Raw genomic sequence first — 27,663 nt, forward strand, 5'->3', positions numbered from 1 at the left:
CAGCCCGCTCCCCATTCTATCCTCACAGCTCTCATCATTCCTGTCCCACCTTCTCTGCTGCTGCTTCCACCTGCATCCTCTACCTAAACCAAAAACCAAGCCAGCTGCCATGCAGTGACTCCAACTCATGGGGACCTCATATGTGTCAGAGTAGAACTGTGTCCACAGGGTCTTCAATGGCTGATTTTTCAGAAGTAGATCGCTAGGTCTTTCTTCCAAGGTGTCTTTGGGTTGACTCAAACCTCTAACACTTCTGTTAGCAGCTGACCATGTTAACCCTTTGTACCACCAAGGAACTTGCACTGCTTTTATTTCTCCTTCTTCTACACTCTTCCCCTCTGCCCACGGGATATTTGTTCCCACAAGCTTAATAATGGTTGATTTACAAAGTGCCAGTTCTGCAGCCAATTATTTTCCTCCACTCCAACCTCAAATTTCCAAAGTGCCGTTGTTTACTTCTATCACGGTGTTCTGCGCCAGCACCTTAATTTCAGTGTGTCAGGACAGAACACATCATTGTTACAACCTATGGACGCCTCTGTGCTGAGGGTTCTACTTTTAATCCAAGATACGTAGAAACTCCAGAACCTGGTACCTCAGAATCTCTCCCTTCAGGGTGGTTGTTGTTGGTGTTGTTAGGTGCCATTGAGTCGGTTCCAACTCATAGCAACCCTGTGCACAACGGAACGAAACACTGCCTGGTCCGGAGCCATCCTTACAATCGTTGTTATGCTTGAGTTCATTGTTGCAGCCACTGTGTCAATCCACCTTGTTGAGGTTCTTCCTCTTTTCCGCTGACCCTGTACTCTGCCATGCATGATGTCCTTCTCCAGGGACTGACCGCTCCTGACAACATGTCCAAAGTATGTAAGACACAGTCTCGCCATCTTTGCCTCTAAGGAGCATTCTGGCCACACTTCTTCCAAGACAGATTTGTTCATTCTTTTGGCAGTCCATGGTATATTCAATAGTCTTCACCCATACCACAATTCAAAGGCGTCAATTCTTCTTCGGTCTTCCTTATTCACTGCCCAGCTTTCACATGCATATTATGCAACTGAAAATACCATGGCTTGGGTCAGGCGCACCTTAGTCTTCAGGGTGACATCTTTGCTCGTCAACATTTTGTAGAGGTCCTTTGCAGCAGATTTGCCCAACACAATCTGTCTTTTGATTTCTTGACTCCTGTTTCCATGGCTGTTGATTGTGGATCCACGCAAAATGAAATCCCTGACAACTTCAATCTTTTCTCCATTTATCACGATGTTGCTCATTGGTCCAGTTGTGAGGATTTCTGTGTTTTTTATGTTGAGGTGCAATCCATATTGAAGGCTGTGGTCTTTGATCTTCATCAGTAAGTGCTTCAAGTCCTCTTCACTTTCAGCAAGCAAGTTTGTCTCATCTGCATAACGTAGGTTGTTACTGAGTCTTCCTCCAATCCTGATGCCCTGATCTTTTTCATGTAGTCCAGCTTCTCGTATTATCTGTTCAGCATACAAATTAAATAGGTATGGTGAAAGAATACAACCCTGACACACACCCTTCCTGACTTTAAATCAATCAGTATCCCCTTGTTCTGTCAGAACAACTGCCTCTTGATCTATGTAAAGGTCCCTCATGAGCACAATTAAGTGTTCTGGAATTCCCATTCTTCGCAGTGTTATCCATAGGTTATGATCCACACAGTCGAATGCCTTTGCATAGTCGCTAAAACACAGGTAAACATCCTTCTGGTATTCTCTGCTTTCAGCCAGAATCCATCTGACATCAGCAATGATATCCCTGGTTCCACGTCCTCTTCTGAAACCGGCCTGCATTTCTGGCAGTTCCCTGTCCATATACTGCTGCAGCCATTTTTGAGTGATCTTCAGCAAAATTTTGCTTGCGTGTGATATTAATGACATTGTTCTATAATTTCCACATTCGGTTGGATCACCTTTCTTGGGAATAGGCATAAATATGGATCTCTTCCAGTCAGTTGGCCAGGAAGCTGTCTTCCATATTTCTTGGCATAGACAAGTGAGCACCTCCAGCGATGCATCTGTTTGTTGAAAACATCTCAATTGATATTCCATCAATTCCTGGAGCCTTGTTTTTCGCCAATGCTTTCAGAGCAGCTTGGACTTCTTCCTTCAGTACCACTGGTTCCTGATCATATGCCACCTCTTGAAATGGTTGAACATCGACAGAAGATTTCAAAGGGCGGCTTGAGAAGACAAAGTAAAGTATTATAATGACATGTGCAAAGAGATGAAGATGGAAAACCAAAAGGGAAGAACACACTTGGCATTTCTCAAGCTGAAAGAACTGAAGAAAAAATTCAAGCCTCGAGGAGTTGCAATAGTGAAGGATTCCATGGGGAAAATATTAAACAACACAGAAAGCATCAAAAGAAGATGGAAGGAATACACAGCACAGAGTCATTATACCAAAAAGAATTAGTCGATATTCAACCATTTCAAAAGGTGGCATATGATCAGAAACCGATGGAACTGAAGGAAGAGGTCCAAGCTGCTCTGAAGGCACTGGCGAAAAACAAGGCTCTAGGAATTGATGGAGTATCAGCTGAGATGTTTCAGCAAACAGATGCAGCGCTGGAGGTGCTCACTCGTCTATGCCAAGAAATATGGAAGACAGCTTCCTGGCCAACTGACTGGAAGAGATCCATATTTATGCCTATTCCCAAGAAAAGTGATCCAACCGAATGTGGAAATTATAGAACAATACCATTAATATCACACTCAAGTAAAATTTTGCTGAAGATCATTCAAAAACGGCTGCAGCAGTATATCAACAGGGAACCGCCAGCAATTCAGGCCGGTTTCAGAAGAGGACGTGGAACCAGAGATATCATTGCTGATGTCAGATGGATCCTGGCTGAAAGCAGAGAATACCAGAAGGATGTTTACCTGTGTTTTATTGACTATGCAAAGGCATTTGACTGTGTGGATCATAACAAATTATGGATAACACTGTGAAGAATGGGAATTCCAGAACACTTAACTGTGCTCATGAGGAACCTTTCCATAGATCAAGAGGCTGTTGTTTGGACAGAACAAGGGGATACTGATTGGTTTAAAGTCAGGAAAGGTGTGCGTCAGGGTTGTATTCTTTCACCATACCTCTTCAATCTGTATGCTGAGCAAATAATCCAAGAAGCTGGACTATATGAAGAAGAAAGGGGCATCAGGATTGGAAGAAGACTCATTAACAACCTGCGTTATGCAGATGACACAACCTTGCTTCCCGAAAGTGAAAAGGACTTGAAGCGCTTACTGATGAAGATCAAAGACCACAGTCTTCAGTATGGATTACACCTCAACATAAAGAAAACAAAAATCCTCACAACTGGACCAATGAGCAACATCATGATAAATGGAGAAAAGATTGAAGTTGTCAAGGATTTCATTTTACTTGGATCCACAATCAACAGCCATGGAAGCAGCAGTCAAGAAATCAAAAGACCCATTGCATTGGGTAAATCTGCTGCAAAGGACCTCTTCAAAGTGTTGAAGAGCAAAGATGTCGCCCTGAAGACTAAGGTGCACCTGACCCAAGCCACGGTGTCTTCAATCACATCATATGCATGTGAAAGCTGGATAATGAATAAGGAAGACTAAAGAGCTGACGCCTTTGAATTCTGGTGTTGGCAAAGAATACTGAATATACCATGGACTGCCAAAAGAAGAAACAAATCTGTCTTGGAAGAAGCGAGGCCAGAATGCTCCTTGGAGGCAAGGATGGTGAGACTGGATCTTACATATTTTGGATATATTGTTAGGAGGGATCAGTCTCTGGAGAAGGACATCATGCTTGGCAGAGTACAGGGTTGGCGGAAAAGTGGAAGACCCTCAACGAGGTGGACTGACACAGTGGCTGCAACAATGAGATGAAGCATAACAACGATTGTAAGGATGGCGTAGGACCAGGCAGTGTTTTGTTCTGTTGTGCATAGGAGATGCTATGAGTCGGAACCGACCTGACGGCACCTAACAACAACTACTACTTACTCCTTAAAGTAGCCATCACAGATGAATTCGAATGAAATAGGGCAGGTGACAATTGCTGATATTTTCCTATGAAGATGTCACCTACTCATGCACTTACTTAACAGGTCAGGTGTCTCTTCCCAGAGCTCCACAGAAGAATATATAACACAAAAAGAAAGGGGGAAAAAAAAAACTGTGTTTTAAAGGCTTTAGATTTAATAAGAAAGACAAAACTGTAACTTGTTTCTCATAGAAAACAACTAGAAAGTAATTCACGATGATGAGCTGCTACAGAAATCCAAAGAAAAATAAAGACATCATGTGACAGGCTTATTCTGGATAAAAGTACAGGTCTGGAAGAATGGTTGGTGACAAAGAAACAGCCATGGTAAAGAACATAAGCAACAATTTTAAAATATTCTTAGTTATGTCATGGTTAAACCTGGCCAGGCCATTAAGCTTTATCTTACCACTACGTTTTTGATTCAAATTACTGAGTTCTTTCTTCTCCCACATAAATATTGAGTATAAAAATTATTGAAAAAGTAAGTTTCAGAATCACAATTTATTTTGTCCTATAAAGTGGAGACTAACAGTGAAAGGGTAGTTTTTCATATGGATGGCCCTAACAAAGAAACCATAAAATCAAAGTATGGGTCCTGATGTGTACCTTATTCACATACGTCATAAAGGAAACATCAAGTTAACAGAATGAATTCACACCACAGATTTCTGAAGTGATTTCTACAGACGATGCTGGGAAACAGTAAGATTCTTCAGACAACTTTAAGTATAAATACATTTCTAGTTTTTCCCATTTTCTAAAACCCTTTTGACCACTGTGAATCATAGCCCAGGGGTAATAGCCTAAACTGCCTGGTATGAGAATCCAATATGGCAGGGATGCTCTTCATCATGTTAAAAGGGAATGATTAAGTAGATACCACAGGATTCTATCCCATCCATACTCTCTCAGCATCGTCTTTTCCCTTCAGTTACACAACTTAAGGAAGTCGCCAGTAAATGCCCAGCCTCTCTGCTCATCTACAGCAGGCAACCAGCTCATCTACAGCTGATGAGAGCGCCGTGCAACATTAGTTCTTCCAAAAGGACTGGTTAGCTCACAGGCAGAGCTTGAGTCCCTAGTTCCAAGCAGCCTTTTTGTACATGCTTGCTATTAGTTACTAGCTGCGAATCAGACACATCCAATTAAGATGCCTGAGTTAGTACAATTCCATCTTCACTACAAAAAGAAAAAAACAAACATCTTTACTGCTGATACGCATTAAATTTTTCTTACTGTGGTGAAAATACACTTAACAAAACATACACCAACTCAACAATTTGTAATGTATAAATTTAGTGACACTGATTACATTCATCAAATCGTGCACCATTCTTGCCATCCATTTCCAAATCATACCACCGTAACAGAAACTCGATGCCCGCCCCCGCCCCAAGCAGAAACTTCAGCTTTACTCCCCTCCCTCCACCCTTGGTAACCACTAATAATCTTTGGTTTTCATATATTTGCTTGTTTTATGTAAGTGAGACCACGGACTATCTGTCCTTTTGTGACTGACTTATTTCACTCAGCATGTTTTTTTCCAAGGTTCATCCATGTTGTGGTGTGCATCAGGACTGCATCTGTCTTTATGGTTGAGTAGCAGAGTCCATTGTGTGTATACACATTTTGCTTATCCATTCATTTGCTGATGGACATTTCAGTTGTTTCCACCTATGGCTCCTATGAAAAATGCTGCAATGCACATCGCTGTATAGGCATATGTTTGTGTTTCTGCCTTCACTTCTCCTGGGTCCACACCTAGAAGTGGTACTGTTGGGCTATACAGTAGTCCTGATGTTCCACTTTTTGAGGAATCACCAAGCTGCCTTCCACAGAGGCTATACATTCTCACTAGCAATGGATGATGGTTCCGGTTTCTCCACAACCTCACCAACACTTTTTTTTTTTTTAAATCTCTGCCATTCTAATGGCGGTGAGATGATCTCATTGCGGTTTTGATTTGCATCTCTCTAATGGTTAATGGGGGCCCTGGTGGCACAGTGGATAAAAGTTCACGCAGCTAACCTAAAGGTTGGGAGTTTCAAATCCACCAGCCGCTTCTTGGAAACCCTATGGAGCAGTTCTATTCTGTCCCTAGAAGGGTCCCTATGAGTCAGAATCCAGTCGATGGCCATGGGTAATGATTAATGACATGGGACATTTTTTTCATGTGCTTGTCAACCATTTAAATATCCTCTTTGGAGAAAACAGCTGGATACTCGATTAAACTATGAAAAAATTTTGAGGTAAATTATAAAATGAATCGAGTGGAATTTGTTCTGTGGAATTTTCATGCTTTAACAAACTGGCACACTACATGTCACCTACAAACTAAAATGACTTTTCCTTTACAACAACCATAGATGCTGCAAACAACATGACACTGAAGTGATGGTTTCCATGTGTCCACGAAGAAGCAACTAGCTTGTAAGAACACCAAATTGTAAGAGATCTGTTTTACCTTAAATGGTATCAATTCTTAAAAGAAAAAAATTGATTGCGCGGAGTAACAAAAACCTCAGCTAAAACCATGGATTTTTTACTTTTACTATATACGCTGCTCACATAAAACAACTATGGGATTTACATTAATTTTATCCAAAGAATTTGGTCTTTGTCTTCAGTTCCTGAGAGATAATCTCTAAAAAGCCTTGAAAATGTCTTTGATAAGGGCTCCAAACCAAACCTAACAGGTTAGCTGAAGTTATGAGGTGACTTTTGCTTGATGACCTCACGATATGGACATCAGGGGATGGGCTGGCCAGGGCAGAAAGACAGCCTCATGGTATCAGCCAACATGGCTGCAGCACTTCTTCCTCCAACTGTAGCCACCCATAGCTAGGTCAGATCTCAAAAGTTAAAGACACACACACAGTCCTCCAGACTGCCCAGTCTGCCTGAGACTTCACACGCCAGCCACAAGCTCAGGAGTCCCCACAATAAAGCCCCCAAGAAGGATCTGGACACAAAAGCTCCATGGACTTTCTGGTTGGTGGAAGACATCGATGCATGTGGGAGGACAGGGCATCCCTTTTGGGGACATGGAAGCTCCACGGTGGGAATCCTCCCAGACCTTGCTCTATGCTTCTCTTCCTTTGTATTCTTTTTTTGCTATAATAAAGCTGTAAATGTTAAGTACAGCACTTTCCAGGAGTTCTGTAAGTTGTTCTAGTGAATCACTGAACCCAAAGGAATAGTGGGAGCCAGCAGGTCAGAAGTGAGGGGGTCCAGGAGCCCCTGCATTTACAGCTGGTGTCCTGAAGGGGTAGAGGAAATCCGTAAATTTGTAGCCAGGTCAGAAGTCAAGGGGGGCAGGGGCACGAGCTTGCAGCTGGCATCTTGAAGGGGTAGTGAGAAAACCTCAAATTTGTTCCTAGCAGGTCAGAACTGAATATGCCATGGGGACTCCTGAGCTTTGTGGCTGGCATGTGAAGTCTCGGGCAGACTGGGCAGTCTGGAGCACTGTGTGTGTGCCCTTCAACTTTTGAGATCTGACCTAGCTCTGGGTGGCTACGGTCAGAGGAAGAAGTGCTACAGGTATCAAAACTGAACGGAGAACTGAAAGGTAGGGATCTGTTATATTCTCATAGTTGATGTCAGGAAAAGTCTATCTGATATTTATACTTATACACTCAAAAATGATCCTCATTATTCACAGATACTGTATTTACAAAATTGCCTAGCTTCTTTGAGCCATTTGCTTTTTCTGGAATCAAAATGGCCTCCCTATATGCATATATCAACAAACGATGTAACACGCAAGACACCACAGTATAACAAACTGACAGGCAAGTGGTGGACCCGTCCCTGGAGAAGGATGTCATGCTTGGTAAAGTAGAGGGTCAATGAAAAAGAGGAAGACCCTCGACAAGATGGATTGACACAGTGGCTGCAACAACGGGCTCAAACGTAACAATGATTGTGAGGATGGCACAGGACCAGGCAGTGCTTCGTTCTATTGTATGTAGAGTCACTATGAGTTGGAACTGACTCCACGGCACCTAACAACAACATATGCATACAAAATAACTACTCAAAATAAACCTTATGTTCAAATTTCAGTGAGTTTTGATTATTTTTTAATAGCAACAAACCACAGAACTTCAGAAAAAGTCTAAAAATATTCTTAGCTGGAATTTTTAGGTCTACATGAAGTACTTTCTAGAATGGGACCTCTGGCTTGGACCTTTGGAAAGTGATCTTCTTAAGGGTGTCTTAACATCACAACAGTTAACACAAAACACTATTTTAGAGGAGAGAAAGAAGCACCTAATGACTACAGTCAGGAAATGAAACCAAGAGTAAACTTTGTTTTGTATTGCTTCCAGAATCTACCACTACAGTTTCAATTTTTAGGTATATTATGCCACATACAGTGTTAAGCTAGCCTTTTTTTTTTTGTGACTGTGATAGTGGAAACAAGGAAAACCCATTACAGAGAGCGGTAAAAATCACCTATATACACCCAACTCCACACACAGTATAAAGCTTGCCTTTTCTGAGTGTCATAGTGGAAACAATGAAAACCCATTAGTGAGAGCAATAAAAATCACCTATGTTGGCATTAATGGCCCAAATACTGCATTTAAGACATTTCTCTGTAAATGTCTGCTTAACTCTTAATTATGCATTTCAAAGACAAAGGGGAGGCTCTTGATGTTCCATCAGCAGATAAGGGACTGAAGGTGGCAATCCATGATTCTCCTGGAGTCCAGGTTTCTGGGTTCATGGAACTGGGGTGACCACCCAAGCCATCTGCCCTTAGGTGTCCTTTTGAACCTTGCGGGAGCTGGTTCCCTGGAGTCGCCTTCAGGTCTAACAGAGCTCAGTGAACAGCTTAGTGGAGAGTGTTTTGCCTACGTACAGCCATCTTCCAGAAGCAGGAACTCCAGGGTCTGACTAGAGGCTGTGTTTTAGGACATATAATGTGTCCCCTGGTGATTCTGTTCCTATAACCGAGGGACCCTGAAACCCTGCTAGTGCTTTGATGTTATCACCTGAGAAATTAACGTTAACGATGACCCATATAACCTGCTTCCACTAGTTCCCTCTTTGGAGCACCTTCCCTTCTAGATGATGTGTTCAGGTGATGCTGCCAATTTGAATAGTATCTATTCACAATAAATACATTCCCTTCCACTGATTTTTTGTGTTTCTCTGCCCATTGTGGTTTTTGGCAATGGTCTCACACTAATTTTGGCTGAACATAACCAACGTTAAGCCTCAGTAATTTATCATCTGGGGCCCTGGTGGTGCAGTGGTTAAGAGCTATGGCTGCTAACCAAAAGTCGGCAGTTCAAATCCACCAGCCGCTCCTTGGAAACCCTACAGGACTGTAATACTCTATCCTATAGGGTCACTATGAGCCAGAATCAACTCGACAGTCAGAATCGACTCGACAGCTTTGGTTTGTTGTTTTTGTTTTTCTGCACATTTAGATTCTGGCAATGGTTTCACATTAATTTTTCACAGAAAGTTGGATGGACATAACTAACATTAAGCCTCAGTAATTTGTCAATTAGGGTTATCTAAAATAACACCTACTTTAAAAGCCTTAAGGCCTTAAGGCAAGCAAGGTGCATACTCCATCTGAGCTCACTATAGCTCTTTTACCTCCCCTGTGAAGATTCAAGGAGACTTGGTGGCACAGTGGTTAAAGCACTTGACTGCTAACCGAAAGGCTGGCAGTTTGAAAGATGTGGCGGCCTCCTTTACAGACTTGGAAACCCTGTGGGGCAGTTATACTCTGTCCAACAGGGCCACTATGAGTCAGAACTGACTCGAAGGCAATGGGTTTGGTTTTGGTTTTTGGTGAAGATTCACAGGGAGAGTACAGATATTTTCGATGAAAATGAAGCACACTTATGGAAGAAGTGGACTGCAAATCGAAATTCCAAGGACAGGAAGGTGGGGGAAGTGTTTGTTCCTGGAAGCCTGGTAAAACATTTCAGGGGGCGCCTTACCCAGGTTGTGTCGTTTCGACTTTGCGTGTTCATGAATATGTTTCTTTGTGAAACAGCCAAAAAAGACACAGTAGAGGCAGGAGTGGAGTCTGTTCAAGTGTGCACCACAGACATGACAGACGCACGACTTGGCCTGGAATTCAGAGAAGAAAAAAATTGATGAACAGCAAGTAGTAGGACAGCAGTTCTCAGAGAAAAGCATTTTAGTCAAGTGATCCACAGACGGTGTACTGACTGGAGAAAGGAGGCACCAAAGTATGCTCCACGTCTTCCTATGCTAAAAGGCCACTTTGGAAAATCTTTTGATTCCGTACCAGCCACAGGGCCCTTAGTTACTGAAACTGGTTTAAACTATGTAAAAAAAATATATATATATACACACACACAGACACACATATATATAAAACCAAACCCAATACCACCTGGTGGATCTGAACTGCCGACCTCTTGGTTAGCAGCTGTCGCTCTTAGCCACTATGCCACTAGTTTCCTATGTACGTATACAAATACACACATATATATATAGTTACAAGAGATATTAGACAAAGCAGCTCTGTTAATAATGTAGCTATACACTCTCTTTCTGAAACAGTAATTACAGGATAAAAAAGATTAGCTCTTGATTGTTTACGTACTTCCCAAGCAAGAGTTTGCATTTAAAAACAGAATTACTGTGACATGTTAATGACACCTAAGTGGAAGTATACCGAGACATAAACCTTGCAAAAGCTCATTACTGGAGAGACAATGCATGCTGCAGACGCTCCTTGTGCATCTCCTTGTGATCTGTGGTCACAGCTAAGAAATTTGGACCAGACAAGCCTTTCAGACCATTGGCTTATGCAGTCTCCTCATTTTGATCTTTTATATTAACTTACTAAGCTACTTAGCATCTCAGATTCTAAAAGTTTATGAGCAGTCATCTAAGGTAAAGCAAATTGGCTCATTCTGACTACAGGAAAAATGAAGAGAAGATGCTAAAGAACCAACAAAAAATAACAAATGTTTCACAAATAGGTACCCTATAAAGCAGTATCTATGAAACCCAACTGTAGGGTCGCTATGAGTCAGAATCGACTCGACGGCACTGGTTTACTGGGTTATGAAACCCAAAGAACTTTAGTGATCAAAAATTCTAATCGAATCATGATCAGAATGGGAGAAATGTTAAATAGGGAAATTAATAAGGCTTCTTATTTTGATTTTAAGGTTTTTTTCCTTATCCACAAAACCATATACCAGCCATGAAAAGCCTGACCCAAACTGCAAAAGCCTGCCAGAAACTGCTCTACCAAACAAAAAAACCCTCGTTGCCATCGAATCCATTCCGACTCACAGCAGCCCTATAGGACAGAGTAGAACTGCCTCACACGGTTTCCAAAGAGCACCTGGTGGATTCCAACTGCCAACCTCTTGGTTAGGAGCTATAGCTCTTAACCACTAGATGCTAGGGTTTCCAAATTTGTCATATCCTGCTAGAAAAGAAGAGCGGTCAAACCATTACCTCCTAATTTAAATTTCAACCAAGTCTCATGGCTGTAGGTAGGTGGAGGGCCAAATTATTAGCAGCCAGTCCACAAGTAATCTGGTATCAGTTGATTTCAATAAAGGGGGAAAGGAGGATTCAATCAATCATGTTAAGATTAGCCAACGGTTGGCATAACATAGTTTATAAAGAAAACGTTCTATATTCTACTTTGCTGAGTAACGTCTGGGGTCACAAAAGCCTGTGAGTGGCCATCTAAGATACTCCACTGGCCTCACCCCTTCGGGAGCAAGGCAGAATGAAAAAAACTAAAGACACAAGGGAAAGATTAGTCCAAAGGACTAATGGACCACAACTACCACGGCCTCCACCAGACTGGGTCCTGGCTATCACCACTGACTGCTCTGACAGGCATAACAGAGGGTCCCAGAGAGAGCTGGAGAAAAACATGGGACAAAATTCTAACTCACAAAAAATGACCAGACTTACTGGCCTGACAAAGACTGGAGAAACCTCCGGAGTACGGCCCTGGACACCCTTTTAGCTCAGTAATGAAATCATTACTGAGGTTCACCCTTCAGCCAAAGATCAGACAGGCCCATAAAACAAAACAAGATTAAAGGGGCACACCAGCCCTGCGAAAAGGACTGGAAAGCAGGAAGAGACAGGGAAGCTGGTAACAGGGAACCGAAAGTCAAGAAGGGAGAGTGCTGACATGCCCTGGAGTTGTTAGCCAATGTCATGAAACAATATGACTACTGTTTAACGAGAAGTTAGTTTGTTCTGTAAACCTTCGTCTAAATTAAAAGATTAGCCAATGGGTTGATCTATATTTCTCCCTCCTCTTTTCCTTATAAGCCTAATTACACCTAGCTTCTTCAAGCCATTTGCCTTCTTCTGGAATCAAAATGGTCTCCCTCTGTGCACTGATTTAGGATGATAATAAGAAATTTGCAAACTTCCAGCAATCAGACATACCAGAAGAACTGATCAAACCGGTTTGGTTGTTGGATTGAGGTGGCTAAGGATAAAGTCTTTTTAAGCCAATGATCAATTCTCTGAGGCAAAACATCTTGTGACTAGTGCAGAGTTGAGAGAGAAGAGAAAGACAGTCATTAAGCACATAGATATCGTTAGTTAAAAGGTCAACCAATCCTGAGAGCTTTCTTTGTTTATAGAATAACCTATGTATCGATAAATCCCCTTTTCAGCATGATGAAGCAAAATTGCAGCCAATAGTGATTTTCCTGCTGTCGTTCTCCTGGTAAAACGGTCTAAATTGTATAATGAATAATCAGTTGGAGGATTCAGTTTGATCTTGCTCTTTAGGCAGTCGGCAGTGTTCCTCACTCCAGTGACTTGTCTGTCTCCAAATAAAGGATTTTTCCTTTTCCTCGCAAATAACTTGTCCACCATTTTAATTCTAGAACAGTAATGGCACAGTTGGCAGGATTTCTGAAGCAGCTTCTTCCATGGAACCCTGAAGAGAACTCGCCGGCAAACACCACTACACTATGGGCCCATTAAACCCTGTTTTATGCACTCCGCATCCCTTCACGAAGTTCTGGTGTGGGTAAGTTCTCTCAGAAAACATCCCTTTGTTTTTTTATAACCCAGAGGAATTATCCTTGTTCGGATTTGTATCTGAATTTTTTTGTTTGTATCCAGTTCATTTACTACTCCAAGACTTGCGAGACGGAAGAATCTTAAGGTGCATTTACCTCCCTAAGCTCAGAGTTAAGGGCACAATCTAGTGGCCTTTTTGAGAACTGCAATCTGATAAAATTTAAATTGAGATCATCGAAAACACTGGTATCAAGCCCCACCTCTGGGACTCCTGCCACTTACATGCTTCGTAATTTTGGCCCTGCAAGGATGGCGAGACTGCATCTTACATATTTTGGACATGCTGTCAGGAAGGATCAGTCCCTGGAGAAGGACATCATGCTTGGTAAAGCAGAGGGTCAGCGAGAGAGAGGAAGGCCCTCAATGAAATGGACTGACACAGTGGCTGCAACAATGGGATCAGGATCAAGCCTAACAACAATTGTGAGCATGGCGCAGGACTGGGCAGTGTTTTGTTCTGTAGACACAGGGTCGCCATGAGTCGGAACCGACTCGATGGCACCTAACAACAACGCTGTTTCAGTATTTAGAAAAATGCCATGTTATTATGAAGGATCATGAGGCATGGAGATCACCCCAGTGGGGGAGTTTTGGATTATCCAAATTTGTATTTTTAAGATGCAAATCAGAACATAAAGGGTCTTGGGTAACTGAGCCTCAATGGAAAATATTTTTTAATTGGCATTTTGAGGTTTCTCATCAACAATGTAACAATAAATTTGCCTCTATGCAAGAGACAATTTCTAAACAAGCTCAACAAACTCAGGAATCACAGAAGGGACAAAATAACATCCCCTTTTCTGAACAAAAAGAAGGGAGGTAGCTGCTTCTTCTTGTCCAACTTTATCTTCTTTAAATCACTATCTTTTGTCTGAATTACCTTTTTCCAATGCAGAATCTTTAGATACGAGTTCAATGCCATTAGTCATCAGACAACCTAGGATAGGAGGTGGGAGCTTTTTCTCACCTTTTCTCCCTGATCCAAGGGTAAACTTCATGCCATTGTAAAAGAATTCCCTGACCCCTGAGAATATCTGCAAAAAATTTGTATGTGAGTTTAGAATATCAGCTGAAACTTATGAGCCAGGTCCAGCAGACCTGTATAATTAACTATGTTTTGGGGACCAGGGGATGCCCACAGACGGACAGAAGAGGCTACGTAGAAAGATCTAGAACAATCTATGTCCACTCCCATTGGCTTATCAGAAAACAAAATTAGAACATAAATTAAGGCCTTGGTTAAAAGTCTGACAGGTGCCTTTCCTGTTGCGTTCCCACCAAAGATTAACTGGACAGAGGTGCAAACTTGTACTCAAGAAAAGGATGAAAATGTTTATAATTACCATGATAGGCTAACTAAACTATTCTTAGAACATTCAGGGTTAAAATCAGAAGACCAAGGAGCAAGGGTCGCTTTTAGGAGGATTAAATCCTGAATTAGCAGCCTTGGTAAAGAGACATCAGCTTAACTGGGAGAGTATGGATACTTCTGAATTGGCTACTTTGGCCTATAAATTAGCTCAAACCATGAAAAAGGCGAAGGAAGCTGAGCAAAGGATAAAGACAAAAAAAGATGAGCTGATGGCTTTAAAACTACAGCAATTACAACGTGCTGGTCAGTTCCCCAAACAATGACCAAATCAGGGACTCAACTCAAATGGTAATCTCCCCGCAGTTTGCAATTACTGCAAAAACCTGGTAATTTTAAGAGGGACTATCTCAAGCTAAAGAACAAAATGTGAGCTTTTCCACTGGCTCTGCTTCTACCTAAGACTCAATCATTAGGTCCCAAGTACATCTTAGAGGCTTTGTCAGTGGTACCCCTCACCCATCAAGGTTGGCAACACTTCAAGTGAATGGGGAGCCCTGTACTTCCTTGGTGGACATGTGGGCGACCGTGTCTGAGTTAAACCCCTTGAGTTTGCAGAAGCCTCTTCCCTGGAATACCTGAACATCTAAGGTCATGGTAGTCTCTAATCAGGAACAGGTTTTACTGCATTCCTTACCAGTTGATTTGGGCAAGTACTTTTTATCAACATGGAGGTGTCATATACACTTTACTGGAGGAGAAATCCTATTGCATTTCCCCAATTCTGAAGAGAGCTCTCAGAAGAACCCCTACCTGAGGTTGAAGAAGGCTTGTGCTTGCTTCAAGGGCTTATAGTAACAGACCAAAGAACAGAAGAAGAAACCTGGGAGGAAGGGAAAATTCTAGACCAAGTTCCTTCCCAGCTGTGGGCAACCTCCTCCACTGATGTGGTACGAGTGCTGTGAGCTAAACCCATTAAGGTACAGAGAGACTCTTCTAAGCCTTTACCCAGCATAACTCAGTACCCATTAAAACCAGAAGCTAAAATACGATTAGAGCTCACTAGCCAAGAATTTCTAGGTAAAAGGCTTATTACTCCATGCATTAGTAGTCCTTGTAACGCTCAGGTGTTTCCTGTCAGAACTAACAATCAGGGGTGGGGATGTGTACAAGACTTAAGAGCAATTAATTGAATAGTAGTTCGATTCCCAGTAGCCCCTGATATCATTTGTAGATGGATCTTATTCAAAGCCTGATACCTCAAGTTCTAGGTATCAAGGAGGATATGTTGCTACCACGTCACAGAGGTCTTACAGAGCAGTCCCTTCCCGGAAGTGACATCTGCTCAACAGGCTGAGCTGACAGCTTTAAGCAGAGCCTGCCAGATGGCTTCTGGACAGTTGGTAACAATATATGTAGATTCAAGGTATGGATTTTATTGGGGTTACCTTTGGAAAGCTGCAGATTAGGTTGTTAGAACTTGTGCTGTTTATTCAGAATTTAATCCTAGACACACATATCAACCAGCTCCAGGAAGTTATTCCTTTTCAACTGGTCTCATGTTAGAATGGCAAACAGATTTCATACAACTGACTCCTTCTCACATGCATAAACATGTTCTAGTAATGATATGCAGATACTCCCACTGGGTTGAAGCTTTCCCTTGCAGAACCTCTGTGGCTAGAAAACATCATTGCCACTTGGAGAACCCCAGCACTGCTATGCAGTGATTGCAGTTCTCATTTCACAGAGCAAGTAATCTCATCATACATGGAGTTTTTCAGTTCTTCCGCTGCCACATTGCCCCTACCATCCTCAATCATCAGGTTTGGTGGAACGAATAAATGGAATTCTAAAAACACAACTGGCCAAGCTGACTGTGTCCTTAGCACTGGTATGGCCTCAAGTACTCCCTATAGTTTCAATGAATCTTTGTTCCATTCCACATAAACTTACTCCTTTCAAGAATGTGACCAGGAAGCCAATTCTCCTTCCTTACAGAGCCAGTATCATTGACTCTATAACCTAATTGCTCCAAATCTTCTTAAATGTTGTCAAGGGATGATACATTATGCTTTCCAAATACAACAAGCTTTTTCTACCGATATGCCTCCAGATATTCAGAGGCCCAGAGTCTGGAAATTATGTATATTGGAAAAGACATCAATTAAAACCCTCTTTAGGGAGGCAGAGCCAAGATGGCGGAACAGACAGACGCTTCTGGCGAGCCCTCTTTACAACAAAGACCAAAAAAACACAAGTGAAATGAGTATATTTGTGACAAGCTGGGAGGCCTGAGCATCAAAGGCAAGCTTAGATAACGAACTGAGGGGCAGGAGGAGGAAGAGACCATTCAGAAGTGGAGGGGAGTTACCGGACCTGAATTGCGGGGAGCCCTCAGGCACCATTCCCCGAGCAGGGGCCGCAGCGGTCTGGTACTAGCGTTCGGCGGCAGTTTTCTCAGGGAGAAGCAGCCAGCCACACAGCCCACTCACACATCCGCGACCTGAGAAGAACAGTGCTCTCGGCAAAAGCTAAGTACTTGCGTATATTTTACCATGCCCCCCCACCCCCACCCCCAAGCGGGCTTCAGAGACTGAATCCCTGGGCCTGAGATAGACCGTGGTGAGCACCTAGAGCCATCCTCCTGGCCTTGGGGAAGGAAAAAATTTGCATTTCGGAGAAAAGATAATTTGCTAGCTCCATTAACCGGAGGAGCTCAGGACAGAAGCAGCTCCTGACCAGGCATAAACCATCCACGGACCTTGAGTACCTTTCCCTTCTGCTTGGACCTGTGTGGGCCTATTTCGGGAGAATAGACTCTTGCTGGCAAACTCCAACCATTCCAGCTGTGCGGTGGAGAGGTGGGTGTTTGATGTTTGACATTGCTTTGCCTATTAAACAAGGTTCTCACCTACCCACATCAGGGACCTAAGGAATGGTAGCTCCACTCAGGTCACCCAGCCACCTGCGACAGGGGTCCAAAGATAACTGGTACCTCCCAGTCCTTACAACCAAACACTATGGGTACCCATGATCCCTCTGCAGAACTCACCCACCAGAACACTCCAGGGAACAGACACTCGGGGGTCGGTTCTCAGCCCCCTGCCTCGTTCAGAGTGTGACCCCCTGCTGCAATCAGATACCAGTATATACGCCAATCACCCCTGCCCCTCTAAGACTGTAGGACAGAGCCTGTACCGCACACTTGATGATCAGCTACCTAGAAACCTGAGCTGAATTCATACAAGAAAACTAAATGGACTCCTACACTGATATACCTGATAACAGCTTTAGCCAGCTGGGGACAGGACACCAGAGCTCCAAAGGCAAAAATAACCAAGCTAGCTCACTCAAGCAACCCATAGGGGTATACCAAAACAAAACAAAGCAAGCAGCCACGACACAGTAAGCAAGCATAAACTAATACAATAACTTATAGATGGCTCAGAGACAACAGTCAATATCAAGTCACAAAAAGAAACAGGCCATGATCACCTCAACAGGCTCTCAAAACAAAGAATCCAGGGATCTTCCAGATGAAAGTGCATTCCTGGAATTACCAGATGCAGAATACAAAAGTTTAATACACAGAACCCTTCAAGACATCAGGAAGGAAATGAGGCAATACACAGATCAAGCCAAGGAACACACAAATAAAGCAACTGAAGAAATTAGAAAGATTATTCAGGAACATAATGAAAAGTTTAATAAGCTTGAAAAATCCACAGACAGCAATCAGAAATTCAGAAAATTAACAATAAAATTACAGAATTAGACAACTCAATAGAAAGTCAGGGGAGCAGAACTGAGCTAGTAGAAGCCAGAATTTCTGAACTCAAAGATAAATCAGTTGGCACTAATATATTTGAAGAAAAATCAGATGAAAGAATTTAAAAAATGAAGAAACTTTAAGAATCATGTGGGACTCTATCAAGAGAAATAACCTACGAGTGATTGGAGTACCAGAACAGGGAGGGATAACAGAAAATACAGAGAAAATTGTTGAAGATCTGCTGGCAGAAAACTTCCCTGGTATTGTGAAAGATGAGAAGATATCTATCCAAGGTGCTCATCGAACTCCACATAAGGCAGATGTTAAAAGAAAGTCACCAAGACATATTATAATCAAACTTGCCAAAACCAAAGATAAAGAGAGAATAATAAGAGCAGCAAGGGATAAACGAAAAGTCACCTACAAAGGACGGCCAATAAGAATAAGCTCGGACTACTCGACAGAAACCATGCAGGAAAGAAGGCAATGGGATGACATATTTAAAAAAACTGAAGGAAAAAATTGCCTGCCAAGAATCACATATCGAACAAAACTGTCTCTTAAATATGAAGGTGAAATTAAGACATTTCCAGATAAAAACAAGCTTAGGGAATTCGTAAAAACCAAACTACAAGAAATACTAAAGGGAGTTCTTTGGTTAGAAAATCAATAGTATCAGATACCAACCCAAGACTTGAACACTGGGCAGAGCAATCAGAAGTCAACCCAGACAGGGAAATCCAAAAACACAAAGATTATTGGAAAAAAAAAAAGCCAAAAACAGGGTAACAGCGATGTTATTACATAAAAGAAAACAACATTAAAATAATAAAGACGGACTGAAGAAATGTAATCATACACCTTCCATATGGAGAGGAAGATATGGCAATACAAAGAAATAAAAGTTAGTTTTAAATTTAGAAAAATAGGGGTAAATAATAAGGCAACCACAAAGGAGACAAACTATCCCACTCATCAAAATAAAATACAAGGGAAAAACAGACTCAGCTGAAACAAAATCAACAACAACAAATATACGGAAAGGACAATATATAACGAAAATCTACTCAACACATAAAATCAAGTAGGAAAAAGAAAATATCAACCACACACAAAAAAAGACATCAAAATGACAGCACTAAATTCATACATATCCATAAGTATCCTGGATGTAAATGAACTACATGCACCAATAAACAGAGAGTGGCAGAATGGATTGAAAAACAAGATCCGTCTATATGTTGCCTACAAGAGACACGCCTTAGACTTAGACACACAAACTAAAACTCAAAGGATGGAAAAAGATATACCAAGCAAAAAACAATCAAAAAAGAGCAGGAGTGGCAATATTAATTTCTGATAAAATAGACTTTAAAGTTCGATCCATCATAAAGGATAAGGAAGGACACTATATAATGATTAAACGGACAATACACCAAGAAGATATAACCATATTAAATATTTATGCACCCAATGACAGGGCTGCAAGATACATAAAACAAACTCTATCAGCATTGACAAGTGAGATAGACAGCTCCACAATAATAGTACGAGACTTCAAGACACCACTTTCGGTGAAGAACAGGACATCCAGAAAGAGGCTCAATAAAGACACGGAAGATCTAAATGCCACAATCAACCAACTTGACCTCGTAGACACATGCAGAACACTCCACCCATCAGCAACCAAGTATACTTTCTTTTCTAGTGCACATGGAACATTCTCTAGAATAGACCACATATTAGGTCATAAAGCAAGCCTTAGCAGAATCCAAAACATTGAAATATTACAAAGCATCTTCTCTGACCATAAGGCCATAAAAGTGGAAATCAATAACAGGAAAAGCAGGGAAAAGAAATCAAACACTTGGAAACTGAACAATACCTTGCTCAAAAAAAGACTGGATTATGGAAGACATTAAGGATGGAATAAAGAAATTCAGAGAATCCAATGAGAATGAAAACAATTCCTTTCAGAACCTTTGAGACATAGCAAAAGTGGTGCTCAGAGGTCAATTTATATCAATAAATGAACACATTCAAAAAGAAGAATGGGCCAAAATCAAAGAATTATCCCTACAACTTGAACAAATAGAAAGAGAGCAACAAAAGAAACCCACAGGCACCAGAAGAAAACAAATAATAAAAATTAGAGCTGAACTAAATGAAATAGAAAACAGAAAAACAGCTGAAAGAATTAACAAGACCAAAAGCTGGTTTTTTGAAAAAAAGTCAACAAAATTGATAAACCACTGGCCAAACTGACAAAAGAAAAACAGGAGAGGAAGCAAATAACCAGAATAAGAAATGAGATGGGCAATATTACAACAGACCCAAGGGAAATTAAAAGAATCATATCAGATTACTATGAAAAACTATACTCAAACAAATTTGAAAACCTAGAAGAAATGGATGAATTCCTAGAAACACACTACTTACCTAAACTAACACAAACAGAGGTAGAACAACTAAATAGACACATAACAAAAGAAGAGATTGAAAACGTAATCAAAAAACTCCCAACACAAAAAAAAGCCCTGGTCCGGACGGCTTCACTCAGAGTTCTACCAAACTTTCAGAGAAGAGTTAACACCACTACTACTAAAGGTATTTCAGAACATAGAAAAGGATGGAATACTGCCAAACTCATTCTATGAAGCCACCATATCCCTGATACCAAAACCAGGTAAAGACACCACAAGAAAAGAAAATTATAGACCTATACCCCTCATGAATGTAGATGTAAAAATCCTCAACAAAATTCTAGCTAATAGAATTCAACAACATATCAAAAAAATAATTCACCATGACCAAGTGGGATTCATACCAGGTATGCAGGGATGGTTCAACATTAGAAAAACAATTAATGTAATCCACCACATAAATAAAACAAAAGACAATAATCACATGATTTTATCAATTGATACAGAAAAGGCATTTGACAAAGTTCAACACTCGTTCATGATAAAATGTCTTAGCAAGATAGGAATAGAAGGAACATTCCTCAACATAATAAAGGGCATTTATACAAAGCCAACAGCCAACATCACCCTAAATGTAGAGAGAGCCTGAAAACATTCCCACTGAGATCAGGAACCAGACAAGGATGCCCTTTATCACCACTCTTATTCAACATTGTGCTGGAAGTCCTAGCCAGAGCAATTAGGCTAGATAAAGAAGTAAAGGGCATCCAGATTGGCAAGGAAGAAGTAAAGCTATCTAGATTTCCAGATGACATGATCTTATACACAGAAAACCCTAAGGAATCCTCCAGAAAACTACTGAAACTAATTGAAGAGTTCAGCAGAGTATCGGGATACAAGATAAACATGCAAAAATCAGCTGGATTCCTCTACATCAACACAAAGAACATCGAAGAGGAAATCACCAAATCAATGCCATTTACAGTAGACACCAAGAAGATAAAATACTTAGGAATAAATCTTACCAGATATGTAAAAGACTTATACAAAGAAAACTACAGTACACTTCTGCAAGAAACCAAAATAGACTTACATAAGTGGAAGAACATACCTTGCTTGTGGATAGGAAGACTTAACATTGTGAAAATGTCTCTTCTACCAAAAGCGATCTATACATTTAATGCAATTCTGATCCAAATCTCAATGACATTCTTTAGTGAGATAGAGAAACAAATCACCAACTTCACATGGGAGGGAAAGAGGCCCCGGATAAACAAGGCATTACTGAAAAAGAAGAACAAAGTGGGAGGCCTTACTTTACCTGATTTTAGAACCTACTATACTGCCACAGTAGTCAAAACAGCCTGGTACTGGTACAACAACAGACACATGGACCAATGGAACAGAATTGAGAATCCAGACATAAATCCATCCACATACGAGCAGTTGATATGTGACAAAGGCCCCAAAACAGTTCAATGGGGAAAAGACAGTCTTTTTAACAAATGGTGCTGGCATAACTGGATATCCATCTGCAAAAAAATGAAACAAGACCCATACCTCACTCCATGCACAAAAACTAACTCAAAATGGATCAAAGACCTAAATATAAAATTTAAAACGATAAAGACCATGGAAGGAAAAATAGGGACAACGTTAGGAGCCCTAATACATGGCATAAACAGTATACAAAACGTTATAAAGAATGAAGAAGAAAAACTAGGTAACTGGGAGCTCCTAAAAATCAAACACCTATGCTCATCCAAAGACTTCACCAAAAGAGTAAAAAGACCACCTACAAGCTGGGAAAAAGTTTTTAGCGACGACACTTCTGATCAGCGCCTGATCTCTAAAATCTACATGATACTGCAAAAACTCAACTGCAAAAAGACAAATAACCCAATTAAAAAATGAGCAAAAGGTATGAATAGACACTTCACTAAAGAAGACATTCAGGTAGCTAACAGATATATGAGGAAATGTTCACGATCATTAGCCATTAGAGAAATGCAGGTCAAAACTACAATGAGATTTTATCTCACTCTGACAAAAAACCCAGTGCTGGCATTAATCCAAAAAACACAAAATAATAAATGTTGGAGAGGATGTGGAGAGATTGGAACACTTATACACTGCTGGTGGGAATGTCAAATGGTACAACCACTTTGGAAATCAATTTGGTGCTTCCTTAAAAAGCTAGAAATAGAACTACCCTATGATCCAGCAATCCCACTCCTTGGAATATATCCTGGAGAAATAACAGCCTTTACACGAACAGATGTATGCACACCCAGCACTGTTTACAATAGCTAAAAGGTGGAAGCAACCAAGGTGCCCATCAATGGATGAATGGATAAATAAATTATGGTATGTTCACACAATGGAATACTACACATTGATAAAGAACAGTAAGGAATCTGTGAAACATTTCATAACGTGGAGGAACCTGGAAGGCATTATGCTGAGTGAAATTAGTCAGTTGCAAAAGAACAAATATTGTGTAAGACTACTATTATAAGAACTTGAGAAACAGTTTAAACTGAGAAGAAAACATTCTCTTGTGGTTACGAGGGCGGGAGGGAGGGAGGTTGGGAGAGGGGCATTCACTAATTAGATAGTAGATAAGAACTACTTTAGGTGAAGGGAAAGACAGCACACAATTACAGGGGAAGTCAGCACAATTGGACTAAGCCAAAAGCAAAGAAGTTTCCTGAATAACCCGAATGCTTCGAAGGCCAGCATAGCAGGGGCAGGGGTCTGGGGACCATGGTTTCAGGGGACATCTAAGTCAATGGGCATAATAAAATCTATTAAGAAAACATTCTGCATTCCACTTTGAAGACTGGCATCTGGGGTCTTAAACACTAGCAAGCAGCCATTTAACATGCATCAATTGGTCTCAACCCACCTGGATCAAAGGAGAATGAAGAACACCAAGGACACGAGGTGATTACAAGCCCAAGAGACAGAAAGGGCCACATGAACCAGAGACTACATCAGCCTGAGACCAGAAGAACTAGATGGTGCCTGGCTACAACCGATGACTGCCCTGACAGGGAACACAACAGAGAACCCCTGAGGGAGCAGGAGAGCAGTGGGATGCAGACCCCAAATTCTCATAAGACCAGACTTCATGGTCTGACTGAGACTGGAAGGACCCCAGTGGTCATGGCCCCCAGACCTTCTGTTGGCCCAGGACAGGAACCATTCCCAAAGCCAACTCTTCAGACATGGATTGGACTGGACAATGGGTTGGAGAGGGATGCTGGTGAGGAGTGAGCTTCTTGGATCAGGTGGACGCTTGAGACTATGTTGGCATCTCCTGCCTGGAGGGGAGACGAGAGGGTGGAGGGGGTTAGAAGCTGGCGAAATGGACACAGAAACAGAGAGTGGAGGGAGAGAGCAGGCTGTCTCATTAGGGGGAGAATAATTGGGAGTGTGTAGCAAGGTGTATATGGGTTTTTGTGTTAGAGACTCACTTGATTTGTAAACCTTCCCTTTAAGCACAACGAAAATCATTAAAAAAAAAAAAAAACACTCTTTAGAACCTAGATGGAAGGGGCCATATTTAGTCTTACAATTACGCTGCAAAACTGCAGGGAGTCAAATCCTGGGTCACAGCTTAAGAAGACAAAAGTTCCCAACAGGGCAGTAAAGCCACAGGTTGACTGAAGCTGGAGTTGAAGCTCTGTCCTAAGACCACAACCCTGCTCTAAATGCAGAGAATCCTGCTGTGGGCACATCAGAGGAATCAAGGGCTGCCTTTGCCTCCAGCTGAACTTTTGCGTTTAACTTTTGCTTGTTTCCGTTTATTACTCTTTTTCATTCATTGACTGGAAGCATAGTTTAATCCATGTACTGGCACGAAATCAAATTTTGATTATTTTATATCCTGTTTTTCAATTATCATGTTAATTATTAAGGTGACTGCATTTTTGTTACTAATCACAGAGGCTGGCCATTCTTGGAAGGAAAATGCCTTCGGCAGATTTTCACAACCTGTAGCCAGTGCTAGTGACCTTATAAATCGCTGGATTTGTCACCAAAATCCCAGGTCAGTTTAAAAAAAACTCTGATCCTGAAATAAGAGCTTTCACAAATAGATAAACGCACACCCATGTTCAATGCAGCACTGTTCACAATTCCAAAAAGACGGAAACTACCTAGAAGGCCATTAACAGACAAATGGATAAACAAGTTATGGTATATTCACACAATGGAATACCACACGATATAAAGAACAATGATGAATCCATGAAACATCTCACAACATGGATGAATCTAGAAGACTTTATACTGAGTAAAATTAGTCGCAAAAGGACAAATATTGTATGAGACTACTATTATAAGAACCCAAGAAAAAGTTTAAACACAAAAGAAAACATTCTTCGATGGTTACAAGCGTAGGGGAGGAGGGAGAGGGGTATTCACTAACTAGATAAAAACCATAGTAGACAAGAATTATTTTAGGTGATGGGAAGGACAACACACAATACAGAGGAAATCAGGACAACTCCACTAACACAAAAGCTAAGAAGTTTCCTGAACAAAAAAGCAAACACTTCGAGGGACAGAGCAGCAGGGGTGGGAGTAAGGGGACCATGGTTTCAGGGGATATCCAGGTCAACTGGCATAACAAAGTTTATCAAGAAAATGCTCTGCATCCCACTTTGGTGAGTGGCACCTGGGCTCTTAAAAGCTAGAAAGCGGCCATCTAAGATGCATCACTTGGTCCCAACCCACCTGGAGCAAAGGAGAATGAAGAACACCAAAGACACAAGGAAAATGTTAGCCCAAGAGACAAAAAGAGCCACATAAACCAGAGACTCCATCAGCCTGAGACCAGAAGAACTAGATGGTGCCTGGCTACCACCAATGACTGCCCTGACAGGGAACAAAACAGAGAGTCCCTGATGGAAGAGAAAGGCGGGGTGCAGAACTCAAATTCTAGTAAAAAGACCAGACTTAATGGTCTGAGACTGGAGGAACCCTAGAAGACATGGTCCCCAAACTCTGTTAACCCAAAACTAAAGCCATTCCCAAAGCCAACTCTTGAAAGATTAGACTGGACTATAAAGCATAAAACGATACTCGTGAAGAGTGTGCTTCTTAGTTCAAGTAGATACACGAGACTAAATAGGCATCTCTTGTCCAGAGGAGAGATGAGAAGACAGAAAGGGACAGGAGCTGATTGAATGGACATGGGAAATCTGGTGTGGAAATGAGGACTGTGTTGTCACCTTATAATAGGGATTGCAGCGAGGGTCATATAACAATACGTGTAAAAATTTTTGTATGAGAAACTAACTTGAGCTGCAAACATTCACTTAAAGCACAATTTTAAAAAAACAAAAAACTCTGATCCCTTAGCTTTCTCATTTTTGAATTATCATATAACATCACCTCACACTAAAAATGTTGGCTCAGCCCTTAAGAGGGCTATAACGGTAAAATTATGGAAGCCCCGACTGTTAGTCATACACCACCAATTCCTTGTTCTAATTTAACTGCCATCCAGCTTACTGATAACAGCTTTGATAAATTATTATCGAGGGAACATCCAGACATGCCCTGTAACCAAAAAAACTGGCTCACAGCAACCCTACAGGACAGAGGAGAACTGCCCCAGAGGGTTTACAAGGAACAGCTGGTGGATTCGAACTGCTGGTGGATTCGAACTGCTGACCTTCTGGTTAACAGTCAAGCTCTTAACCACTGTGCCACCAGTGCTCCTTACCCTGTAAACAGGAGTATTTTCAGACTGAGCATCAGAGTACTATTATTCTGACTGGCATGAAGGCCGTCTCAGACGCGTAACCACTAACCAGCACGTTCCTCCACTTTATGACAATGAATGTTCACGTAATTATTCACAGCAAGAACTGCTTTTTGGATGCCTACCCATATGTGATAATTCTTTACTTGAGACTTGGTTAACACATGCGAAAGCTAATTTTTCTATTTGGTACTCCCATTCTAATGAAGTGGTATGTGCCCCACATGGATATACCTTTTTATGTGGGGGTTCAAATTATATTCATATCTATGATCCTTTTCCTAAAGATAATTCTTATAACTGGGCTATTCCTTTTGTTGGTGGGTGGCATTTAGGAGGGAGCAATGTACTTTGGGCTCTCTGGGACTGCCCCTAGACATTCATGGCTATAATGATAGCTTACAGTGGACCAGTAAACTAAAGGTAATAAACCTAGTGAAAAAAGACAGATAATCCTGTTAGTTGAACATGCAGGTTGGGGATGGTCATTTTTGAGGGCTTAAGTCCCTACATACAGAATAGCTAAATTAGAAAAATGTTTACGGAATTTATTCATTACCATAGCTCAAATTGCTGACGAAGCAGCTGACGGAACAGCAGCTGAACAAAAGTCCACAGGAGAAGTGGGACAAGGTATTAATCAAATTCGCCAACAAACTACCTGGTTACATATCACTCCCCTACAGGCCCCTCACTTGCTTGAGTGGTTGCCTCAGGGAATTGGGTTTTGGGCTCATTCCTTTTTATAAAGCATACTGATTATTTTAATTTTAGTAATAATAGTAATCAGCCCAATTAAATACACTATTTTTTGTGTCACCAAGTGCCAGTACTAGAGAACCAATTCAACTGCCAAACAAATGATGTATGGGAATTCTGCCCACTTCTGCAACACTGTGGACACCTTGGCTACCTCGTATTAAAACACTCGGGCTCTTTGAGGGGTCATCTTGTCACCCTAATGAAGAACCAGATAAACAGAGCCTTGAGTTTAAAGTACCTGCTATGGCTGCCATCTAGGAGCCACTTAAGCCTAAGGCATTGTCTTCTGCATGATCATCGATTTACCTCCTGTAATTCAATGGTCAAAGGAGGGATTGATTTAGGATTATAGTAAGAAATCTGCAAATTCTCCAGGAATCAAACATACCAGAAGAACTGACCGAACTGGTTTTGGTTGTTGAATTGAGCTAGCTGGCTAAGAATAAAGGGTCTTTTTAAGTAAAAGATCATTCCCTGAGGCAAAACA

At 41.3% G+C, this 27,663-nt stretch overlaps 1 protein-coding gene across 1 annotated transcript in view; it reads right to left on the bottom strand.

Annotated features, from left to right (window-relative positions):
• The window catches only part of USP22 (ubiquitin specific peptidase 22), a 77,488-nt gene that overhangs the window by 38,229 nt on the left and 11,596 nt on the right, over nucleotides 1-27,663 (bottom strand). Inside the window, exon 2 of the mRNA XM_049874779.1 lies at nucleotides 10,020-10,152. Within this exon, the coding sequence (XP_049730736.1) occupies nucleotides 10,020-10,152 (133 nt within the window). The remainder of the gene's footprint in view (nucleotides 1-10,019; nucleotides 10,153-27,663) is intronic.

Source organism: Elephas maximus, chromosome 2, assembly GCF_024166365.1.
Source record: "Elephas maximus indicus isolate mEleMax1 chromosome 2, mEleMax1 primary haplotype, whole genome shotgun sequence".
NCBI lineage: Eukaryota > Metazoa > Chordata > Mammalia > Proboscidea > Elephantidae > Elephas > Elephas maximus.